The sequence below is a fragment of the Pinus tabuliformis genome, chromosome 1_2 (genome assembly GCF_031772625.1).
Source record: "Pinus tabuliformis cultivar Carrire ecotype Pingquan chromosome 1_2, CPIR1, whole genome shotgun sequence".
Taxonomy (NCBI): Eukaryota; Viridiplantae; Streptophyta; class Pinopsida; order Pinales; family Pinaceae; genus Pinus; species Pinus tabuliformis.
This window is the reverse complement of record NC_142298.1, coordinates 1,075,269,544-1,075,291,162: the sequence shown is the minus strand read 5'-3', so window position 1 is coordinate 1,075,291,162 and position 21,619 is coordinate 1,075,269,544. Positions and strand designations below refer to the sequence as shown.

The 21,619-nt window shown below is 38.7% G+C and overlaps 1 protein-coding gene across 1 annotated transcript; it reads right to left on the bottom strand.

Annotated features, from left to right (window-relative positions):
* Positions 1-7,893: 7,893 nt before the first annotated feature.
* Positions 7,894-8,760, bottom strand: LOC149209857 (F-box protein At5g49610-like). Its single transcript, XM_089398775.1, has one exon. It carries the CDS (start codon positions 8,758-8,760, stop codon positions 7,894-7,896), a length of 867 nt encoding a protein of 288 aa, XP_089254901.1.
* Positions 8,761-21,619: the final 12,859 nt, after the last annotated feature.

The following is a 21,619-nucleotide window of genomic DNA, read 5'->3' as shown; positions in this document are numbered from 1 at the left end:
ATTGATAACCTCATACATGCACCTGATTAACTTGTAATCCTCGATAATCTTGAGGATATCTTGTCTGATGTTCTCAAAAAAGGATATATAAAATTCAATAGACCATCCATTTGGGCTAGGGATTTTATCCCTTTTGAACCATTTAAGTGTGCTTTCCAGTTCTCCCATGGAAATAGGTTTAATAAGATCATCTTACTAATCTTGGTCAACAAAGAGAGAGAAAAGATCGACAATTTGAACTATTTTTGCAAGTGTGGCCCCAGGAGGAGCCTTCAAGAGATGTTGGAAGTGTGAGATGCGTAGATGTGCTAGTGGGTCAAAGGAATGGGTGAATTGACCATCCTCGGTGGGCATCTTCCAAATATTGTTGGTGGCCCTTATCTCCTTCACATAATTATGAAAAAATTTGGTATTATCATCCCCAGCCTGTAACCAAATAACTCGACTCCTAAGGCACCAGGTCTCCTCATGATCTTTAAAATTTTTGAATCTTTAAGTCTCTAGATCAGTGAGAATGTTTTTAGCTTCATCAGATGTGAATCCTCGACCCTGTTCATCCAAAAGATCAGCCAGCTTTTTTTCAATGTTCTTAAGAGTCTATTCTTCCTGATCTCTCTTGTCTTTAGCCCATTTGATAGATAAACTCTTTGTTAGAAATAATACTAGGGGGGGGTGAATCCGTATTATCAAATTCTTTTTCAATTTATACAATGATTTGCAGATCTGACTAATGAAACTTGCATATACCTTCCAGACTTATAATTTAATTTATTCTTCAGATGTTGATCATTAATCTGCGCGTTAGAACCATATAACAGTAAGCAGGAATAGAAAAGTAGAGCAGATAGCCACACAAAAGAACAAAATATATAAGGTGGAAACCCAATGTGGGTGAAAACCACCTGCTGCAATATCTCTCTATCTTCTTTCAATTAGAAAATTCCTTTTACAATGATTTTGTACTGGTGCAATCTTATACCAGCATGCAGGCTTCAACCTGCACAAGGCTACAACCTTCTCTCATTCTCCAGACTCTCCTAGAAGGGAGCTACAACCCCCTTAGCTCTTGTACTAGCTGAGGTGCTAGTACGTAGGTGCTGACCTACAGAAGACTTCTCTTTAAGGACAGCGTTTCATAAATTTTCAAACTGGATCCATGAACATCAATCAAACAACAAACAGATCTGCAATCACCCAAATTCCTTGTACAAATACTGAGTCAATCAATAACTTCTCATAACATAGTACAGGTAACCAGAAACCAATTCAGAACCCTAAACACTGCAGTAACAGACAAAAGCAACTAAAACATATTTCAAGAAAAGTCCACAACTTCACCCATGGAAACCTGTGGGTATTTGCGCCTCTGCTTTTTCCAACCTGCGTGTATCCACACCTCTTCTGTGACCAACCTGTGGGTACCCGCACCTCTGCTGTGACCAACCTGCGTATATCCGCGCTTGCGCTGTGTCGAGCCTGCGGGTATCCGCGCCTGTGTTGTGTCAAACCTACGGGTATAGATAATTTAGCAGACTTCAATTATACCCTAGTTTATCAAATTTGCAGATCTGATCATGCGCCAAAGAGATCTTGACCCCTCAGCAGATCCTTCTTGTAATGCTCAGGTTTCTCCTTGATTCAGGTCTAGCTATAACTCACCAACCGATCACAGAATTTCAGATCTTGCTCTTCTTAAGATATTCAACCCAGCGGTGCCCAAGCCAAATGATCTCCTTTCCTTTTTATATTCTAGGCCTTACTCAAACCATGTTTCAAAACCATAGAGATCCAATACTAGGGACCCAATACCTGGGTTCAATACTTTAGATGCAAAACCATGGGCGAAAACCATAGGATCAAAAATGTCGGACTAAATACCGTGGACCGACCGTAAGATTTCCCACGTCCGTGCTTTTCTCTGCATGAAAGTGCATGTACTTTACATCCGCACTTTTTTTTCGGAGCACCTGCATACATGTCCGCAACTTTTGTTCGGCGCACTTGCGTATGTCCGCGGCTTTGTGAACACAAACCTGCAAGTATCTTATTTTCTACTATTTTGAGAGCCTGAACTTGTGATCTAATATTCAAGTGAGTTTCCATCAAGGACAACACTTATGTCATCAAGCCACCTGTGCCATAATGCCAATAATATCCCCCTTTCGACTTGATAGCAACCACCACACCAAGTCGCTCTCCCCCTTTGAAATCAAGGGAAAAGGGTGGAACAAGTTATTTTCTTTCTTGGTATATCTTTTGCTATCCATACTCCCCCTGAGTACATGCTGAAGTTTCTGATTGAGCTCCCCCCTTTTACATGCCAAGATGTACCAATCCGTCCATGCTCCCCCTGAGCACATGCAAGATCTTTATAACAAAGCCGAGCACTCTATTCAAAACCATGATAGTCACTCGCCACTATCATAAAGAATATATGATCTACACCATGAGCATCAACATCCAGTAAAATGTATCATTAATCATCATTACAAAAGACTTCTAACGATAATTCCAACAATGATTTATTTGAAGTACATGCTCCCCCTCAGCCTGTGCCAACCATCACATACCATGACCGAACCATTTCCTGAGACTGTTTTGCTGCCTTTTTTCTTCTGAGCTCTATAGACGCGACTCTGCAGCCTCTAGATCACGTATATACGTGACTTATCTTTATTATATTAGCGTATGCAAGATGGAATACTGAAGGTCTTCACTTTCAGTTTCCCCTGTGTCTGTTATGTCAGCCAACTGAGTTATGTCACATCTTTCTATCTCTAATTCTGTCTTCTTCAATACCTGGAATTGTGATGATGTATAATCCTATTGCTTTGGAGTTTGAATCTTGCTCCTGCATTCCCTTGCTTTATGTCGAAATTTGTTACATGCATAACATCTTACATGTTTCATGTTCCTTCTATTGCAATCAATTGCTTTGTGACCAAACATATTGCAAGCAAAACAATATCCTTTGAAGTACCTGGAATGTAATGATCTTGTGTGACAGTCTTGAATCATTATACTTCTGCATCTGGCTGCAACATGTCCAAGATTATGACATACATAACATCCAATATTATTCAATGGAGGAAATAATCGTCTATCACATCCACAGTTAGGAGTAAAGGATTTTCTTTGAGGAATTTCTTTCCTTGGCTGTTCTTAGAATTCTTATTAGAGTTCCTTACCTCACCTTGTGAGCTAGATTCACCTTCAACAAATTCATAAAAGCCAAGACCAGTTTTGATAGTAGGGGATCTTTGACTACCAAGAATGTCATCCAAAATCTTAGTACTATCTTGAAACCGTAACAGTTTATCCTTTTCTTCTAATTTACTTTTTAAGATATTTACCTCAATCTGATGTTGTTCTTCCTTTTCCAGATATTGCTTCCTTATGTTTTCTTCATCTTTTCTTCCTTCTTCCACTTGTTGTCTTAATTCGATCACTTCATGTTCTTGTTCTTCAAGAGCTTCTCTATTCTGCTTCTTTGATTTTTCAAGATCTTCTTTTAGAGAGAGAATCTTCGATTCAAGTCTCTAAATTGTTATGCTCTGATCTTTTGCTACATGTTGTAATTTCTCCCTTACTCTTGTTACTGACTCCGATTGTTCCTTTAATCTAGTAACTTCTTATGTTTCTACATCCTTATTTTCATATGCCATGAGACTTCTAATGTCTTCACCACTATTGAATGAGTCATTACTTTTAACATGGGTATAATAGCTTCTATTACCTTCTTCAGACATCTTTCCTTTTTTATGAGGGCATCTAGCAGTGTAGTGACCAACTCTACCACATGAAAAGCATTTGAAAGGTAGCTTACCTTTGAACCTTCCAGTTCCTTGTTCAAGATTCTTGATAAAATTTACCTCATCTTCTCCTTTTGAAACGTATCCTGATTCATTTGCTCATACTTCGAATGCAGCTTCTCTCATATCTGATGGTCCTTCTTTTCTCGTCCCATAACCAATTAAGATTCCGTGAAGCTGTGTCATAGTGACTTTTTGCAGATCCTCCTTTTCTTCTATGGTAGACACTTTGGAATCAAATTTAGCAGACAGGGATCTCAAAACCTTTTCAACTAAGACAACTTCCTTAAATTATTCACCCAGATTCCTCATACAATTGACAATCTCATCTATATGCAGGATGTAATTAGCTATGCTTTCATTACTATGCATCTTAAGATTTTCATATTGGATTCTGAGAGTTTGAAGCTTTGCTCTTCTTACCTGTTCATCTCCTTCGTAGTTAGAATGATTTTGTACCATATTTCTTTGGCTGATTTGAAATGCATGACCTTCATAAATTCTGATTGTGACAAACTTCCCAATAAGACAGTAACAGCTTTGGCATTGAGTACATATTGCTTTCTCTCTACTGTATATTTAGGAATTGTTGACGGATATGTGTATCCTCCTTCCACGATTCCCCAAACATCCATTCCAAGTGATTGTAGATATGTTGTGGTTCTTATCTTCCAGTGGGAAAAGTTGCTCCCGTCAAAGATTGGTGGCCTGATGGATGCCTTTCTTTCTTGATTAGCCATTCTGATGGATCTTTCCTTCAAGCGATCAAGATTCTTCTAAAGGACCTGCTCTTATACCGATTGTTGGAAATAATACTGAGAGGGGGGGTGAATAACTATTATCAAATTATTTTTCAATTTATACAAAAATTTGCAAATTTGACTAACGAAACTTGCATATACCTTCTAGACTTATAATTTAATTTATTCTTCAGATGTTGATCATTAATCTGTGTGTCAGAACCATATAACAGTAAGCAGGAATAGAAAAGTGGAGCAGAAAACCACACAAAAGAACACAAGATATAAGGTGGAAACCCAATGTGGGTGAAAACCACCTGCTGCAATATGTCTCTATCTTCTTTCAATTAGAAACTTCTTTTTACAATGATTCTGTACTGGTGCAGTCTTATACCATCACGCAGGCTTAAACCTGCAGAAGGCTACAACCTTCTCTCGTTCTCCAGACTCTCTTGGAAGGGAGCTACAACCCCCTTAGCTCTTGTACTAGCTGAGGTACTAGTACATAGGTGTTGACCTACAGAAGACTTCTCTTTAAGGACCACGTTTCATAAATTTTCAGACTGGATCCATGAACATCAATCAAACAACAAATAGATCTGCAATCACCCAACTTCCTTGTAAAAATACTGAATCAATCAATAACTTCTCAGAACATAGTATCAGTAACCAGACACCAATTCAGAACCCTGAACACTACAGTAACAAACAAAAGAAACTAAAACATATTTCAAGAAAAGTCTGCAACTTCACCCATAGAAACCTGCGGGTATCCGCGCCTTCACTGTGTCCATCCTACGTGTATCCGCACCTCTTCTGTGACCAACCTGTGGGTATTTGCATCTCTGCTGTGACCAACCTACGTATATCCGCGCCTGCGCTGTGTCGAGCCTGCGAGTATCTGTGCCTATGCTGTGTCAAACGTGCAGGTATAAATAATTTATCAGACTTCAATTATACCCCAGTTTATCAGATTTGCAGATCTGATGATGCACCAAAGAGATCTTGACGCCTCAGTTGATCCGTCTTGTAATGCTCAGGTTTCTCCTTGATTCAGGTCCAGCTATAACTCACCAATCGATCACAGAATTTCAGATCTTGCTCTTCTTAAGATATTCAACCCAGCAGTGCCCAAGCCAAATGATCTTCTTTCCTTTTTATAGTTAGGCCTTACTCAAACCATGGTCCAAAACCATAGAGATCCAATACTAGGGACCCAATACCTGGGTTCAATACTTTAGATGCAAAACCACGGACCAAAACAATAGGATCAAAAATGTTGGACTAAATACCATGGAACAACCATAAGATTTTCCATGTGCATGCTTTTCTCTGCATGAGAGTGTGTGTACTTTACGTCTGCACTTTTTGTTCGGAGAACCTTCGTACATGTCTGCAGCTTTTTTTCGGCGTACCTGCGTATGTCCATGGCTTTGTGAACAACAACCTTTGGGTATCTTAATTTCTACTATTTTGAGAGCCTGAACTTGTGATCTGCTATTTGAGTGAGTTGCCATTGGGGAAAACACTTATGCCATCGAGCCACCTATGTGATAATGCCAACACTGCTTATCTCAAGGAGATTGTGGTAGAACCCTTCTACTATGGATCTCCGCTAAGAAGGTGGATGTGCACACCAGTAATCATTGACCAATTTGATGTAATCAAGGTCCATCAACCAAGTAGATTTGAATTTAAAAGGGGCTCAAAGATGCCACTAGATCCCACCCACTTTCGATAATTTGACAAGGGTCTTACCATGTGTTCCTTGATTAAGAATCAATCCAATCATTTTGCCAAAGATGCATCTTCAGTTCTTCTGTTGCACCAGGTAGGTTGTATATTATTCATAAGGATATATATCAATTGGTGATGCTTTAGAAGTTGTTCCATGGTGTCCGATAGGGGGTCCAGTTGTGCATTGCATCCCCAAGATTCCGCATGTCCGATAGAGAAATTCAGGTCCCCACCTAGAATAAGATTGTCTAAATTAGCCAAAGATAAATTAAGAATATGATTTCAAAATTCATCTCTGTTAAGACAGGGAGCGTAAATATTGATAATTCTGAAGTCCATGGCCAGGTCCAAGGAATAAATGTCCATGCCAATAAATCCAGCACCACCCCCATGTTGAGCCAATCTTGATAGTGCAGGGATTGATACCTAGTGCAATACCACCAAATCTTCCAATGACATCAAGTGCATGAAAAATCCAACATGGCTTCAGGGATTACATGACAGATATGACCTGATAAGCCATGCCTAAGGTCTCTTGTAAGAATATAATGTCAAGAAGCTCAGAATCCAGTAGTCTTCTGAGAGCTAGATTTTTAGCAAGGCTAGCCAACCCTCTAAAATTAAAGGAGATCCACTTCATGGGTGAGATTGGGGGAGGGTATTCGATGCTCTAAGGATGATGTCAAGTGTAGATTGCTTGCCATGAGCCACATCCACCCGAGCCTAGATAATAGCTTTAGAAATATAGGAGTGCCGACCCCTAGGGAGCTTGGTGATTTTAGGAGGGGAGATCAAACCAATCCCAACATGTTGAGGAGGGTGTGACACCTGAGAGCAAATACTGTAGGAGTGTGAGTGTCTAGTGGAGGTTGAAAGCTCCGGAGAAGGAGATGAGACTGTCAAACCAAGAATAGAGGGCAGGGTGGTCGAGTAGGATGGACAGTGAAGGTTCAGAGGGCAGGTAATAGGGGAGGATGAGATGCATGGAGTGGATGCAAAAGCAACATGCAAGTGATGTGAAAAACTAGATAGAGAAATAGTAGATACAAAGTAGAGGGGAGGAGGAGTACTCGATGAGCGAGTGACTACAACAGCAACCCGGGACCTTGTTATAGGCAGGGAGGGATACTAGGGACACATCGATGATGGCATCTCAGCAGATCAGAAAGTTGTTGTCTTCGAACCTTGTGACTGAGGACTCTAGCCTTTGGGAGATGAAGGTGTTGTAGGAATGACATCAACTGTGACTTTGGAGGGGGAGGCGACGAAGATAACTAGAGTGCACTCTTTATAGAGATGACCAACCTTGTGACACCTTCTAACTCTACCCACCAAAACCTTATTTGTTATATCCACAACATCCCTCATTTTCACACCTTCACTGAAGCAGAGGGACAGATCCTTACGTGAAGCTTTGACGCACTTCAATTTATTATATTTTCCGGAGTGGGGTACTGTTGGGTGGTCTTGAAGGGGATCTTATGATTCCTACTCCATCCAAATTTATTTAACACTAAAACTAAGTGCAAATTATCCTTTGTGGTGAACCACAGGAAATAAATCCCTCTAATTAAATGCCACGGGTGAACCCTAATAGCTATAATTCAACAAAGTAATTCACACCATATTTCATATTCTCCCGCTTCATTCAACTTCCACATGCGAATAAAATCAGCATCCTTTCGATCCACTAGCATGAAATGGCCATCATATTCAGCAAAACATTCAGGATAAATCATGCGCCATCCCTCGGGCAGTGGGATTTCTGTCCAGATTCCTTCAGCAATATTAAAGGCTGCGATGAAGATGCGGGAATCTAGCGTGACAGCCGCCCAGTAAAATTTTCCTTGACAAAAAATACCCTTATCAAAAGGACAGATATGATCAGGGACCATGGTGGAAAGTTGAGTCCACGCGTTGGATTCTGAATCATAAATACACATCTCCATCATTCTTCTATTAACACCTTGACCTCGTTGCAATTGGTGGTTTAACAAAGAATAGCCTAGAAGGACAGTGCAACGCCTTGTGGAAGAGTCGAAAACCATTCCACTGAATGTGTAGCCAGGTAGAGGAGGACGAGGTAGGTGTCTCCAATTGGTGGTACCAGGAATTCCTATGGAAAGAGCCAACCGATCCCCTCGTTCATGACAACACACGATGCACTTGCAACAATCCAAAACGATGCAATTGAGCAAAGGCACTTTGTAAATGTGTGAACCAGTACTGCATCCTTCTATAACCCAAAATTCCACATCATCTTTGGAATCCCAATGGATCTGAATCAGAAACCCCGGGGTAGAACAAAGCGACCAATTTGGAACAAGCCCTTCAAAGGCATCACGAGAAGACAGTAGATGTTTCCACTGTTTGCAGACAGCCCTCATTTTGCCCAGAACCCTAATGGGCAGCTTTGCTAAAATCATATGCAACAACTCCTTTGGGAGCCTTTGCCAGATTTCTGCTTCCATTGCTAAAATATTTCTTTCTCGCGGCCAAAAAAGAAATCTCACTATTGGGGCTGCAGGCACTCTAGACCCTTCACAGCTCTCCGTCAGTGCGCTCCGGTTTCAGGATTCAGGCGTCCCACGCGAGTTATATAAAACAATATAAGTCCACAAAACCATCCCGTGATATAACGGTCTTCCCGCTCTTTCACGCATAAATTATAAAAAATTAATTTATCTTTGTCTATGTGGTGAAATAATTTTTGAAGTGTGAGCTGGATTTCTGGTCTCAACACCCGCGGTGGTTGATACTATATCGTTATTGATAATTATTACTTTTATTTATTTATTTTCATATATTTTTAATGTAATGTTCTAATTGGATTATTTTTTTATTATTTTGAGACATATTCCAATTGTTATTATTATTATAATGTTAATTGTTATTATTATTATAATGTTAATGGATAATTGGATTATTTTTTTATTATTTTGACACAGATTCCAATTGTTATTATTATTATAATGTTAATTGAAAGGCACACTTTAGTATGCTAGTAGTTTGACACAGATTTTAAGTGCTTTTATTATAATTCTATGTAACTTTATATTTATATTTTATTTATATTTGTTTTAATTTTTAGGGGTTATCAAGTCAGTTTTTCTAATTATTTTTTTAAGTTAATAGTTTTTCAAATTAGTTATTAATATATTAGTGTAGTTATATAAATTAAATGTGTAATTTAATTTATAGATAAAGTGACTTTTTTCAAGACAGTTTTTTTATTAATTTTAACCAAAATTTGATAGATATTTTAAAAAATTGAGTTTAAATGTTTAATCTAAAAAATCTAAATGTATCTTAAAAAACAAAAAATACAATTTTACTTGAAATTCTATTTCTCAATTCCCATGAATAACTTAGACCAGGCCTAAATTAAATAGTTGGTTTTTGGCTATGAACATTCACGCTCCACTTTATCATGGAATTCCACTCCCACTTTACCATTGAAATTTTTAAATTATAAATAGATTTTGTTACAATATCATGAACCAATACCATAACTTATCAATGCTACATGTCCATAAAACCATAACTCATTTCACAATCAAAATATTTTTTATAAATTTAATTCTAAGTTAATTTTACAACATTTTTATAATTACATTGAAATACAAGAAAAACAAAACTATTTTTGACCTCTCAACATATCTCAACCTTTTATCCTTGTAAAATAATTTGTGGAATGTCCATAGAACTTAATTTTGTACCATCTATCTATTAATTATTTATTATTAAATTAAATTTAAGAATCATTGTTCCAAAATACACGTGCTTATATACATAATTATTTTATTGTATACCAAGTGTTTTCGAGATAAATCACATCAAAGTTTTAGGGTGAAGGGTTTGGAACCACTTGTTTTGGTTCATCATCACATCAAGTAATAATAATAATAATAATAATAATAATAATAATAATAATTATTATTATTATTATTATTATTATTATTATTATTAGTTTTAATTATTTAATTATTATTACTATTATTTTTCTTTTTAAAGTTTGGTTGGACTACAGTTTGGTCATATCCAATATATCACCCAAATCTAGTAGAGTATTTCACTCCCACTTTTCTATGAAATTTTTAAACTTATAAATAAATTTTGTTATAATACCATAGACAAATACTCTAACTTATCAATGCTACATGTCCATAAAACCATACATTCAAACACAAAAAAAAACTATTTTTGAGCTGAATCTCAACCTTTTATCCTTGTAAAATATTTTGTAGAATGTCCATAGAACTTCAAATATTTTGCATACCAAGTGTCTTCGAGATAAATCACATTAGGATGATGAACCACTTATTCGGTTTATCATCACAACAAGGTTAATAATAATAATAAAAACAATAATAATAATAATTTTATTATTATTAGTTAGAATTATTTTATTATTTTTTTTTTGTAAACTTCGGTAGGACCCTCTCATTTTCCAATTTTTTACAACCTCCTAGGATTCGAACTTGGGTGGGGGGTGTGAAAGCCATCCACCCTAGCCATTACCTCATGCATGTCATGTGCTAGAATTATTTTATTATTATTATTATTAATTTTTTAAAAAAAATCTTGGTGGGACTAAATCTTTATCATATCCAATATATCACCCAAATCTAGTAGGGAATTGAATAAGTGACTTCACATCAAGGAGTGCCTTAACATATCACCAGTTCACCATCTATGGAAGACTTCACCATATATCAAGGACCTCCTAATCTATCAAAGACCTCCTAGACAAAAACTAATTTATTAAATTTGAATTATAATAAATCATTTAAATGTATTTAGAGTGATATCCTTTATACATACATATCAATTTTATAATTTTGTATTTTCCTCTGTATTTTATAGATTTTAATCTGTCTTCTTCTTAGGTTGCTATTTCCAATATTTTTTTCCCTCATATTTTAAAACTAGTGTAAATTCATTCAAATTCAAACACTACTAAGAGCTCTCAGAAATCAAATTTCTCCAAATGCAAACTTTTTTTGATTGCAATAAAATATATTTTTTTGTTATTAATAATTTGTTTTAAATGTTTACATATCAACTAAATATAGAATGAATTACACATAGTATAGTATCTTTTTCTTTTTTCTTTTTTTTTTTGTTCACAGTCGGGGTCGAATTTGACCGCTACCACTATAACCCGCCCCTCTCCACACGTCACTACCACTATAACCCACCCTTTGACTGCTACCATTATAACTCACCCCTCGTGTAGTATAACTAATATTATTTTTACATGTTATTTGTTGACTTCACTTTATATAAAGTTTGATGTAATATAATGGTGAAAATTGAAGTATTCTATTTACCCCACATTGATTTTTTTTTCTACTACTATTGCTTAATTTATTAATCTAAGTATTATTTTATTATTTTTAAATGTAATTGGGCAAAAAGTATGGACCAAATGTCTGTACATAAAATAAAGATGGTTAATTTTGACTATAATCTTATTGTGAAACATCATCTAAATGTTTACAAGATCACATAAATTAAAATAACGATTTAGTGACATATTTAAATTTAATTAATAAACACATAAAAATATAATATTTACTATAGACCACAATTCTTAACCATGAATATTCACCCTCATTATTAATCTAAGTAAGTTTGTCAACATTTAAATAATTTTATAAATTAAGATGCATTCTACCATTTAAATTAAATAATGGTTTGATAACCATATTTAAATTTAATTAATAAGAACATAAATATTTGATACATACAATATAAAATAATTCTTTACCATGAATGATCAACCCCTTTTTTTAGAAATTAATAGAAATTTTCTAATATTGTTATGTTGATTAGAAATCTCAATTTAGAAACACATGCAACAATTAAAACACCACAAGAACACAATGATATACATGGGAACTCAATTACGTTAATCAAATGAGAATGACAAACTATTACAATGTCTTGCTTCGATCCTAAAGCACAACCTACACTATAAGCCTCTCCTGCTCATTGTCTTGCGTTGTCCAACACTTAGCCAATTCAAGGCCCCAACTTGCTCATATTTCCTTGCACAATCTTGGAGGAAGTTAACTCCTAAAACATAGGAGTTTTCTCCTATTTACTTGTGCAATTACCAAGGAATGATTCACCTACTTAATTGCCAATCCATTACACTCAACTAGTATACAATTGGTAATTACAATGTGCATTTTCATCCACTCCAGCTAGACAATTCGAATTCCATGCATGTTTGGGCTATTTTTAGCTCATTGACTAGTTTAACTGAGAGATCAACTGACTCAACTAGGTACTTGAGCTCAGTTGATTGAGTCAAACTAAAAATAATTAAACCAGATTGGTAAATTTAGCAATCACTACATGCAAAACTCTACTTTTAGCCTATAACTTGAATCTATTGAGAAAGCTTAGAGTAAACAAAAGCCATGTCACATAAGTTAACTACAATCTAAGTCATCCTATTGGTGAGGAAAATCAGATCACTAAATTTGACTAAGGCACAAGTCAAATTTAACCTTTCTTACTATAATTTCTAACACTCCCTCTTAACAAAAGAGGGATTTTGCACCACCCCTATCTTGCGCCTGTGGAATTCAAAATTTTCTCTCGAAAATTCCTTTTGTTAAGATATATGCATTTTGCTCTTTAGTTGGAATGTACTATAGCATGATAAATCTCCTTTGCAACAATCCTGCAAGTGATGGTACCTGATATCACTGTGCTTGGACCTATCATGAAATATTGGATTATTAGAGAGTTTGATACCACTTTGATTATCAGAATGATCCATCTCTTGATTAAAAATACCCACATGTATTTTCCTCATCCATATGCACTCACATGTTACTTGAATTGTATCCATGTATTCAACCTCTAATAAGCTAAGTGCCATAGACCTTTTCTTCCTATTATACTAGGAAATAGTTGTAGACCCAACACTAAGGATAGCACCTAAATTACTTTCCTTTTCGATGAAATTATTTCCCAATCTTTATTGGTGAATCTTGGAACTTCACTCCCTCCCTCCTCTTGTACCATAACCAATACTTGGTTTTTCCTTTGAGGTACCTACACACTTTCTTTCCTTCCTTCCAATTTATCTTGGTAGGCTTCACCATGGATTGAATCAAATAATTAACTGTATATCATATGTTAAACCTTGTGTTCACCAAATACATCAAGGATCCCACAAGTTGTCTATAGATGGTAGAATCTACTGTCTCTCCTGAAGAAACACTCTTCGTCCACTAGTTTATAGCTAGACGTATGTCCATAGGCTTGCATGTCTCTATGTGAAATATATGAAGTATTTCATAGGAATACTTCCCCTAACTCATAAAAAAGTCCCCATCACCATGCCATCCTTCCATGCCAAGGAGGTAATGCATCAAGCCCATGTATTTCATCTCAAATTCTCTCGCAAGGTCCTCCTTGCAAGAGTAGATCAACTACTCATTCCCTGTAAGTATCAAGTCATCAACATACGAAACAAAGATAAGAAACTTTACATATACCACAATGTGATAGAGGTTGGCATCTACTTCACTTTTGTTGAAGCCCAATCCCCTGATATATGTGTCAATCCAAGTTTGCCATGCTCAAGGCGCCTATTTGAGGTCATACAAGGCTCTCTTGAGTCTACACACATGTGTCTCATTGAGAAAAGTAGTCTTCACATCCATTTGATGTATCTTCCACCCTATATGCGTGCCTAATGCTAGATGGTTCTGATTGAGGAATATCTTTCCACTGGGGAAAATGTTTCCTCATAGGAATATCAGTTACGTGCTTCACTTTGTAAGTCCATCTGGAACCAACCACTGACTTGTTCTCTGGTCTTGATACCACGTCCCATACACTATTATTCAAGATGGAGTCATACTCTTCCACCATGGCATCAACCCACACTAGTTGAGAGATTGTTTCATCATATGAACAAGGCTCTATCTCAATGAGTTATGTCATGAGAGCCATATAGCTGGTGTACCTGTCTAGTGACCTTCTCTGCTTGCGCTAAGATGAAGGAGCTCCCACATGCTCCCGTGCATCCTGTACTAATATGTCAACTTCTCTGGTTCTCTTCCTTCCCTCTCTTGAAGATTCTGGTTGAGTAGGTGCCTTCATTCGACTTCTTGTCTACTCCTTGGCATGTGGCTTCTCCAAAACATCCTGAAGCTCTACATGAGGCTCCTCCTTAGTAACTAGAAGATCCTACTGCAGTGGGATTCTCAAATTTCGCTCTAGAGAGCATCTAACAACTTTCACCTCATCAAATTTGATATCTCTCCTGACTATTGTTACCCTCAGGGAGGGAAAATACATCGATTAATTATGTGGTGTCTTTATGTATCCTACAAGGACTCCCATCTCAACTGTAGGCTCACATTTCTTCCTGTTATCCTTGGAGACATGAAAATACACAATATCTCCAACAATTATGAAATGAGATACATCTAGATTCCTCCCAGAGAAAGCTTCTTCACGTGTGATCATGCCAAGTATTCTATGAGGGCTTTGTTTTGCAAATAAACTGTGGTGTTGCATGATTCTACCCATAGACGTAATGGCAACCCCTGATCATGCAACATGGCTCCTCTTACTCCAACTATGCTTCTTTTCTTCCTGATTTTGCTATGGGGTATGGGGTGCTATCAGTTCTCTTCTAATACCCTCTCTGGCTCAAAATTCCTTGAAGGTGCTAGAAACATATTCTTCTCCATTATCACTTCTCAGGGCTTTTAATTTCTTACCAGTCTGCTTTTCAAGCAATGCTTTTAATTCAACAAATTTTGAGAAAAAAATCATCCTTCCTCCACCTGAAGAAGATCCAAGATTTTTTTGAAAATTCATAAAATAAATTACACACCTGTGTTTTTCTATAGAGGATGTAGAAAAGGTTCCACATACATCATAGTGGACACACTCGAAGATTTCTCCAGCTTTGCTATCTCATCCCGAGAAAGGAGATTTTACATATTTCCGCATTATGCATCCGTTGCAAACTTCATGTTGGTTAAGGGTTCATTTCGAGAGACCAGTGGTAATCTACTACATAATATTCAAGGTCCCATGGTGTAAGTGTCCCATGCATTTATGCTATAGTTCTCCAACATCTCGACTCTACATTTCTCCCTCCTTGCTACTCAGTGTAGTGGAAGCTTGCACCTCAATTTTGTAGGCATTCTTTACTCAAACTCCAAACTATTTCACCTTCCTAGTATCTAAGCTACATGTCAAATTATTTCCCCTTACTGAAAACGAAATCATAGCCATGGTCCTCCAATACAACTACAAAGATCAAATTCTTCTTTAGCCTAAGTACATACATGACACAAGATCTGATGCACAATCTCTGCATCAAAATTTGTAGAGATTTGTAGAGAATTTGGAGGAAATTCCTACATGGTATCGGAGCTGCTTGATTTGTAGAAGAGATTTTTATAGGATATGAAGCGAGGATTGATCATCGGATCTATTATTCAGAAAGTGTTTACATTTTATTTCTTCAGGCAGAGTCTGTAATCGGGCCAGGTAGCCTCTGGATTCATCCTTCCTTTGGAAGGTGAGATATCTGGTGAATGCCCATACAGTCAATCTTTGTACAAGAAATAATTTGTTCTCACGAATTCTAGATCGGAAGCAGTTGAGTTTTGTGCTGGTGGAATTCGAATTTAATTCCAAAGCAAGAGATAAAACTCAGAAACATTCAGTTCGAGAATGGAGATAGTATGCCCCAGTATCTCACGAGGTTCACTCAGTGTAGAGATGAGCTGGGAAGTGTGGGGGTTACTGTTGATGATGACGATAGTGAGTCTAGCACTCCTTGACCTTCCTAAGAGTCGGCATAGCTACCAGGACTCGGTGAATGGAAGGGAGAAACTGCCAAATTGCGAACGACTATGGTCGGATTTGATGCAGGAGGAGATTAGACGGAGCACCAGAGACGGTTCTTCATCCATGCAGGATGAGGAGAACTGTGCCTTAGCGAGTAAGGCGAAGAAGGGAAAGAAGAAGGTTTCTCTTTTCGAATCTTGTTCTTCCAGTGATGGGAAGAAAGTTGACAAGTCGAACGTGCGATGCTTTCGTTGTCATGAGATTGGTTCATGGGTCAGGAACCTGTATGCTCTTGAGGTTCAAGATGCATGCAAAGCCTTGAGAAGCAAGGCAACTGATGGAGACTTGGTGGTTGAGAGGAAGCGTATATTACTTCTCAACATGAAGAGCCAGAAGAAGTCTCAGACGATTGTGGAGGAGCCACGATTGGTGCAGCAGCTTCAGGAGATTGTGGAGGAGCCACAATAGGGGAAGCTAAGAGGAGATCGAGTAGAGATATCTACTGATCCAGAGACCTCCAGTAGGGGGAAACTTCGAGCCAGGTGGGCTGAGGGATCGCATGCAGCCATACCTCCAGGTAGGAGGTGGGGTGATGTGGATTGATTGTTCCAAGGAGGAGGGGCAAGATCCTTGAGGTACCCAACCTCTTGGATGAGACCTTGCTACGGGAGCCCTGATGTGTAGTAGCAGGAACTGACTGATTGGGTAGAGACAGATGCGGATGGAGTGGCAGAGAGAGCGACAGTGCAGGGAATCCAAGGACAGCGCATAGCTAGCAAGCTGTAGCAATGCGAGAGGCACAAGTGTTTTGCACAGTGCTAGGTGGCACAGAGAGGTGTGCAATGGTGCGAGATGCATGGAGATGTTGCAGTAGCGCAGATGTCAGAGAGGGAGCACTTGTCAGCAGCAGGTAGAGCTTCAGCATCAGAGGATGTTTCTATCCCAACAGGGAGGTCAGTTGGGAGGTGCAGTGCGGATGCAATGCTAGGAGATAGAACCAGCACCAGCACGGATGCAGTCAGAGTTCAAAGTGACAGAGGCTAGAGCAGTCAGATATTGAAGAGCACAGAGATGTAAAGTTTCAGTCGACAGAGGCAATAGCAGTCAGAGACTTTGATGACAGAGCAAGTGGACCGGCCAGATGTGTTGCATGGAGAACATTCCAGAGTTACAGGATCGGGTTTGAGAGGAAGCCTTTCTTGTTGAGAGGGAGTGTTGAAAAGTGTGCAACAAGAAATTCTTGTTGAGATTGCAACAAGATGATGGAGCTTAGTGAAAAGAGTCGCCTTCACTAAGTGGGCCCGCAGGCTATTTTTGGCGCAAGTCTATTTTTAGACTATGTCTATTTTTAGACATATGGATCATGTCTATGTTTATGGATTATTGATCAAGTTGGGAAAAATATATGGACTTCTATTTTTGATGAAAGTGTGAGTGATCATAGTGTGAGTGATCAAAGTCTATTTTTAGACTGGCTGTGAAAAATAGAAAAGTCAAATATTATTATCTCACAATAATATTTGGACTATAAACTTGATCTTATTCTCTTGGAGCACTTCAGTTTGAGCTACAGAGGTGGCACATGCAGCTGTCAGAAGGAAATACGCTTTTCTTATGAGTCAGTTGAGTTGTTGCATGCATGACTTCAGTTAGAACTCAAGTGAGTTGAGTTTAGTGGACTGGAGGTACAGTTGATGGAGTTGTGTTCAGTTTGACTTAGTTAAACTAGTTGTAGTTAGTCTAACTACAGATAGACTAATGATGAGTTGTTAAACTAATTATTAACTCATAATACAACTAAAGAATACATCAGTTAACTCAGTTTCATGTTTGTGCATGTTCAGTTCAACAGGGACAAGTGGTAGAGAATCAGATTGCTATCAGTTGGGACTATAGTTGTGCATCAGATCTTGCACAATCAAGGGATTGAGTATGCCAATGAGTTTGCTCACGTTTTTGGCCCACATTTTAGCCTTTTCTCACGTCCACAAAGAGTGAGTGACTATTTTGCAGGTGAAAAACGAGTTTGGGAAGCCATTCTCATCAGTTCTTGAGCTTGAGCAGTGGAGGCAGGCAAGCAGTGGAAGAGATTTGGAGATCAGATCTGAGCTGTATTGTGTGTAACAGGTGGAGATACTTGTGAGAAGTATTATGCTGTGTAATGTTACATGATTCAATAAATATAATATATAGATAGTGTGGGGTTTTTAGCGAGATGATTTCCCCGGGATACATACTGTGTTAATGAGTTCGATTGATGCTTCTATGTGTGCCTGTGAATGTTTCTGCTTCTGTAAATTGATGATCAACGTAAAGGAGATTATGTATTATACATGTTCCGCTTATAATTGTATGATCAGGATAATCTCTGTGAATATGTGTCATATTATTCAAAATTTCTACAATTATAAGCGGAACATGTATAATACATAATCTCCTCTGCGTTGATCATCAATTTACAGAAGCAGAAGCATTCACAGGCACACATGGAAGCATCAATCAAACTGAATAACACAGTATGTATCCCGGGGAAAGCATCTCGCTAAAAACCCCACACTATCTGCATATGATATTGATTGAATCATGTAACATTACACAGCATAATACTTCTCACAAGTATCTCCACCTCTGTTACACACAATACAGCTCAGATCTGATCTCCAAATCTCTTCCACTGCTTGCCTGCCTCCACTGCTCAATACCTGCTCAAGAACTGAGGAGATGGCTTCCCAAACTCGTTTTTCACCTGCAAAATAGTCACTCACTCTTTGTGGACGTGAGCAAAGGCTAAAATGTGGGCCAAATACGTGAGAAAACTCATTGGCATACTCAATCCCTTGATTGTGCAAGATCTGATGCACAACTATAGTCACAACTGATAGCAATCTGATTCTCTACCACTTATCCCTGTTGAACTGAACATGCACTGACATGCAACTGAGTTAACTAATGTATTCTTTAGTTGTATTATGAGTTAATAATTAGTTTAACAACTCATCATTAGTCTATCTGCAGTTAGACTAACTTCAACTAGTTTAACTAAGTCAAACTGAACACAACTCCATCAACTGTACCTCCAGTCCACTAAACTCAACTCACTTGAGTTCTAACTGAAGTCATGCATGCAACAACTCAACTGACTCATAAGAAAAGCGTATTTCCTTCTAACAGATGCATGTGCCACCTTTGTAGCTCAAACTGAAGTGCTCCAAGAGAATAAGATCAAGTTTATAGTCCAAATATTATTGTGAGATAATAATATTTGACTTTTCTATTTTTGACAGCTAGTCTAAAAATAGACTTTGATCACTCACACTGTGATCACTCACACTTTCATCAAAAATAGAAGTCCATCTATTTTTCCCAACTTGATCAATCATCCATAAACATAGACATGATCCATATGTCTAAAAATAGACATAGTCTAAAAATAGACTTGCGCCAAAAATAGCCTGCGGGCCCACTTAGTGAAGGCGACTCTTTTCACTAAGCTCCATCATCTTGTTGCAATCTCAACAAGAATTTCTTGTTGCACACTTTTCAACACTCCCTCTCAAAAAGAAAGGCTTCCTCTCAAACCCGATCCTGTAACTCTGGAATGTTCTCCATGCAAAACATCTGGCCGGTCCACTTGCTCTGTCATCAAAGTCTCTGACTGCTATTGCCTTTGTCGACTGAAACTCTGCATCTCTGTGCTCTTCAATATCTGACTGCTCTAGCCTCTGTCACATTGATCTCTGACTACATCCGTGCTGCTGCTGGTTCTATCTCCCAGCATTGCATCCGCATTGCACCTCCCAACTGACCTCCCTGTTGGGATAGAAACATCCTCTGATGCTGAAGCTCTACCTGCTGCTGACAAGTGCTCCCTCTCTGACATCTGCACTACTGCAACATCTCCATGCATCTCGCACCATTTCACACCTCTCTGTGCCACCTAGCACTGTGCAAAACACTTGTGCCTCTCGCATTGCTACAGCCTGCTAGCTATGCGCTGTCCTGGGATTCCCTGCACTGTCGCTCTCTCTGCCGCTCCATCCGCATCTGTCTCTACCCAATCAGTCAGTTCCTGCTACTACACATTTGGGGCTCCCGTAGCAAGGTCTCATCCAAGAGGTTGGGTACCTCAAGGATCCTGCCCCTCCTCCTTGGGATGATCAATCCACATCACCCCACCTCCTACCTGGAGTTATGGCTGCATGCGATCCCTCAGCCCACCTGGCTTGAAGTTTCCCCCTACTGGAGGTCTCTGGATCAGTAAATATCTCTACTCGATCTCCTCTCAGCTTCCCCTGTTGTGGCTCCTCCACAATCTCCTAAAGTTGTTGCACCAATCATGGCTCCTCCACAATCGTCTGAGACTTCTTCTGGCTCTGCATGTTGAGAGGTAATATACGCTCCCTCTCAACCACCAAGTCTCCATCAGTTGCCTTGCTGCTCAAGGCTTTGAATGCATCTTGAACCTCAAGAGCATACAGGTTCTTGACCCGTGAACCAATCTGCTTCACCTGTCTAGTGATGATGTGTCTAAGGAAAACCTTTCCCTTACTAAAGACCACATCATATCCTCTGTCTTCCAACATCGCGATCGACACCAAGTTTCTCTTCAGTCCTGGTACATACTTGACATCAGTCAAGGTAAGGCGAGCTCCATGCTCCCTCTGAAAAATAACTGTGTCTACACCTGAGACACTATACTTCTCATCATTACCCATCCCTATGAGTATCTGGAGATCTTTCTCCTCCAAAGTACGGAACAAACTTTTGTCACCGGTCATGTGGAAAGAAGCTCCACTGTCAAGAAACCAACCACTTCCCACCATGGATGAAACCATGCATGCGAAGAGTGTGAAGTCCAACTCAAACTGTGAAGCAAGTGAGGCTGCCTCACCTTCAGATCCTTCCCCAGATCCCTTCTTGGACTTCTTCTTTGGGAAATTAGTAGCATAATGACCCAACTCATGACAACGAAAGCATCTCACCTTCGCCTTGTCAACCTTCTTCCCATCATTGGAAGAACAAGATTCGAAAAGAGAAACCTTCTCCTTCCCCTTCTTCGCCTTACTCGCTAAGGCACAGTTCTCCTCATCCTGCATGGATGAAGAACTGTCTCTGGTGCGCCGTCTAATCTCCTCCTGCATCAAATCCGACCATAGTCGTTCCCAATTTGGCAGTTTCTCCCTTCCATTCACCGAGTCCTGGTAGCTATGCCAACTCTTAGGAAGGTCAAGGAGTCCTAGACTCACCATCCTCATCCGACAGTCACCCCCACACTTCCCAGCTCATCCCGGCATTGGGTGAACTTCATGAGATACTAGGGCATGCTATCTCCATTCTCGCACTGAATGTTTCTAAGTTTTATCTCTTACTTTGGAATTAAATTCGAATTCCACCAGCTCAAAACTCAACCGCTTCCGATCTAGAATTCGTGAGAACAAAGTATTTCTTGTACAGAGATCGACTGTATGGGCATTCACCCGATATCTCACC

Bases quoted from the DNA above. Each gene is read 5' to 3' on its own strand.
- LOC149209857 (XM_089398775.1), bottom strand. From the start codon at position 8,760: ATGGAAGCAGAAATCTGGCAAAGGCTCCCAAAGGAGTTGTTGCATATG.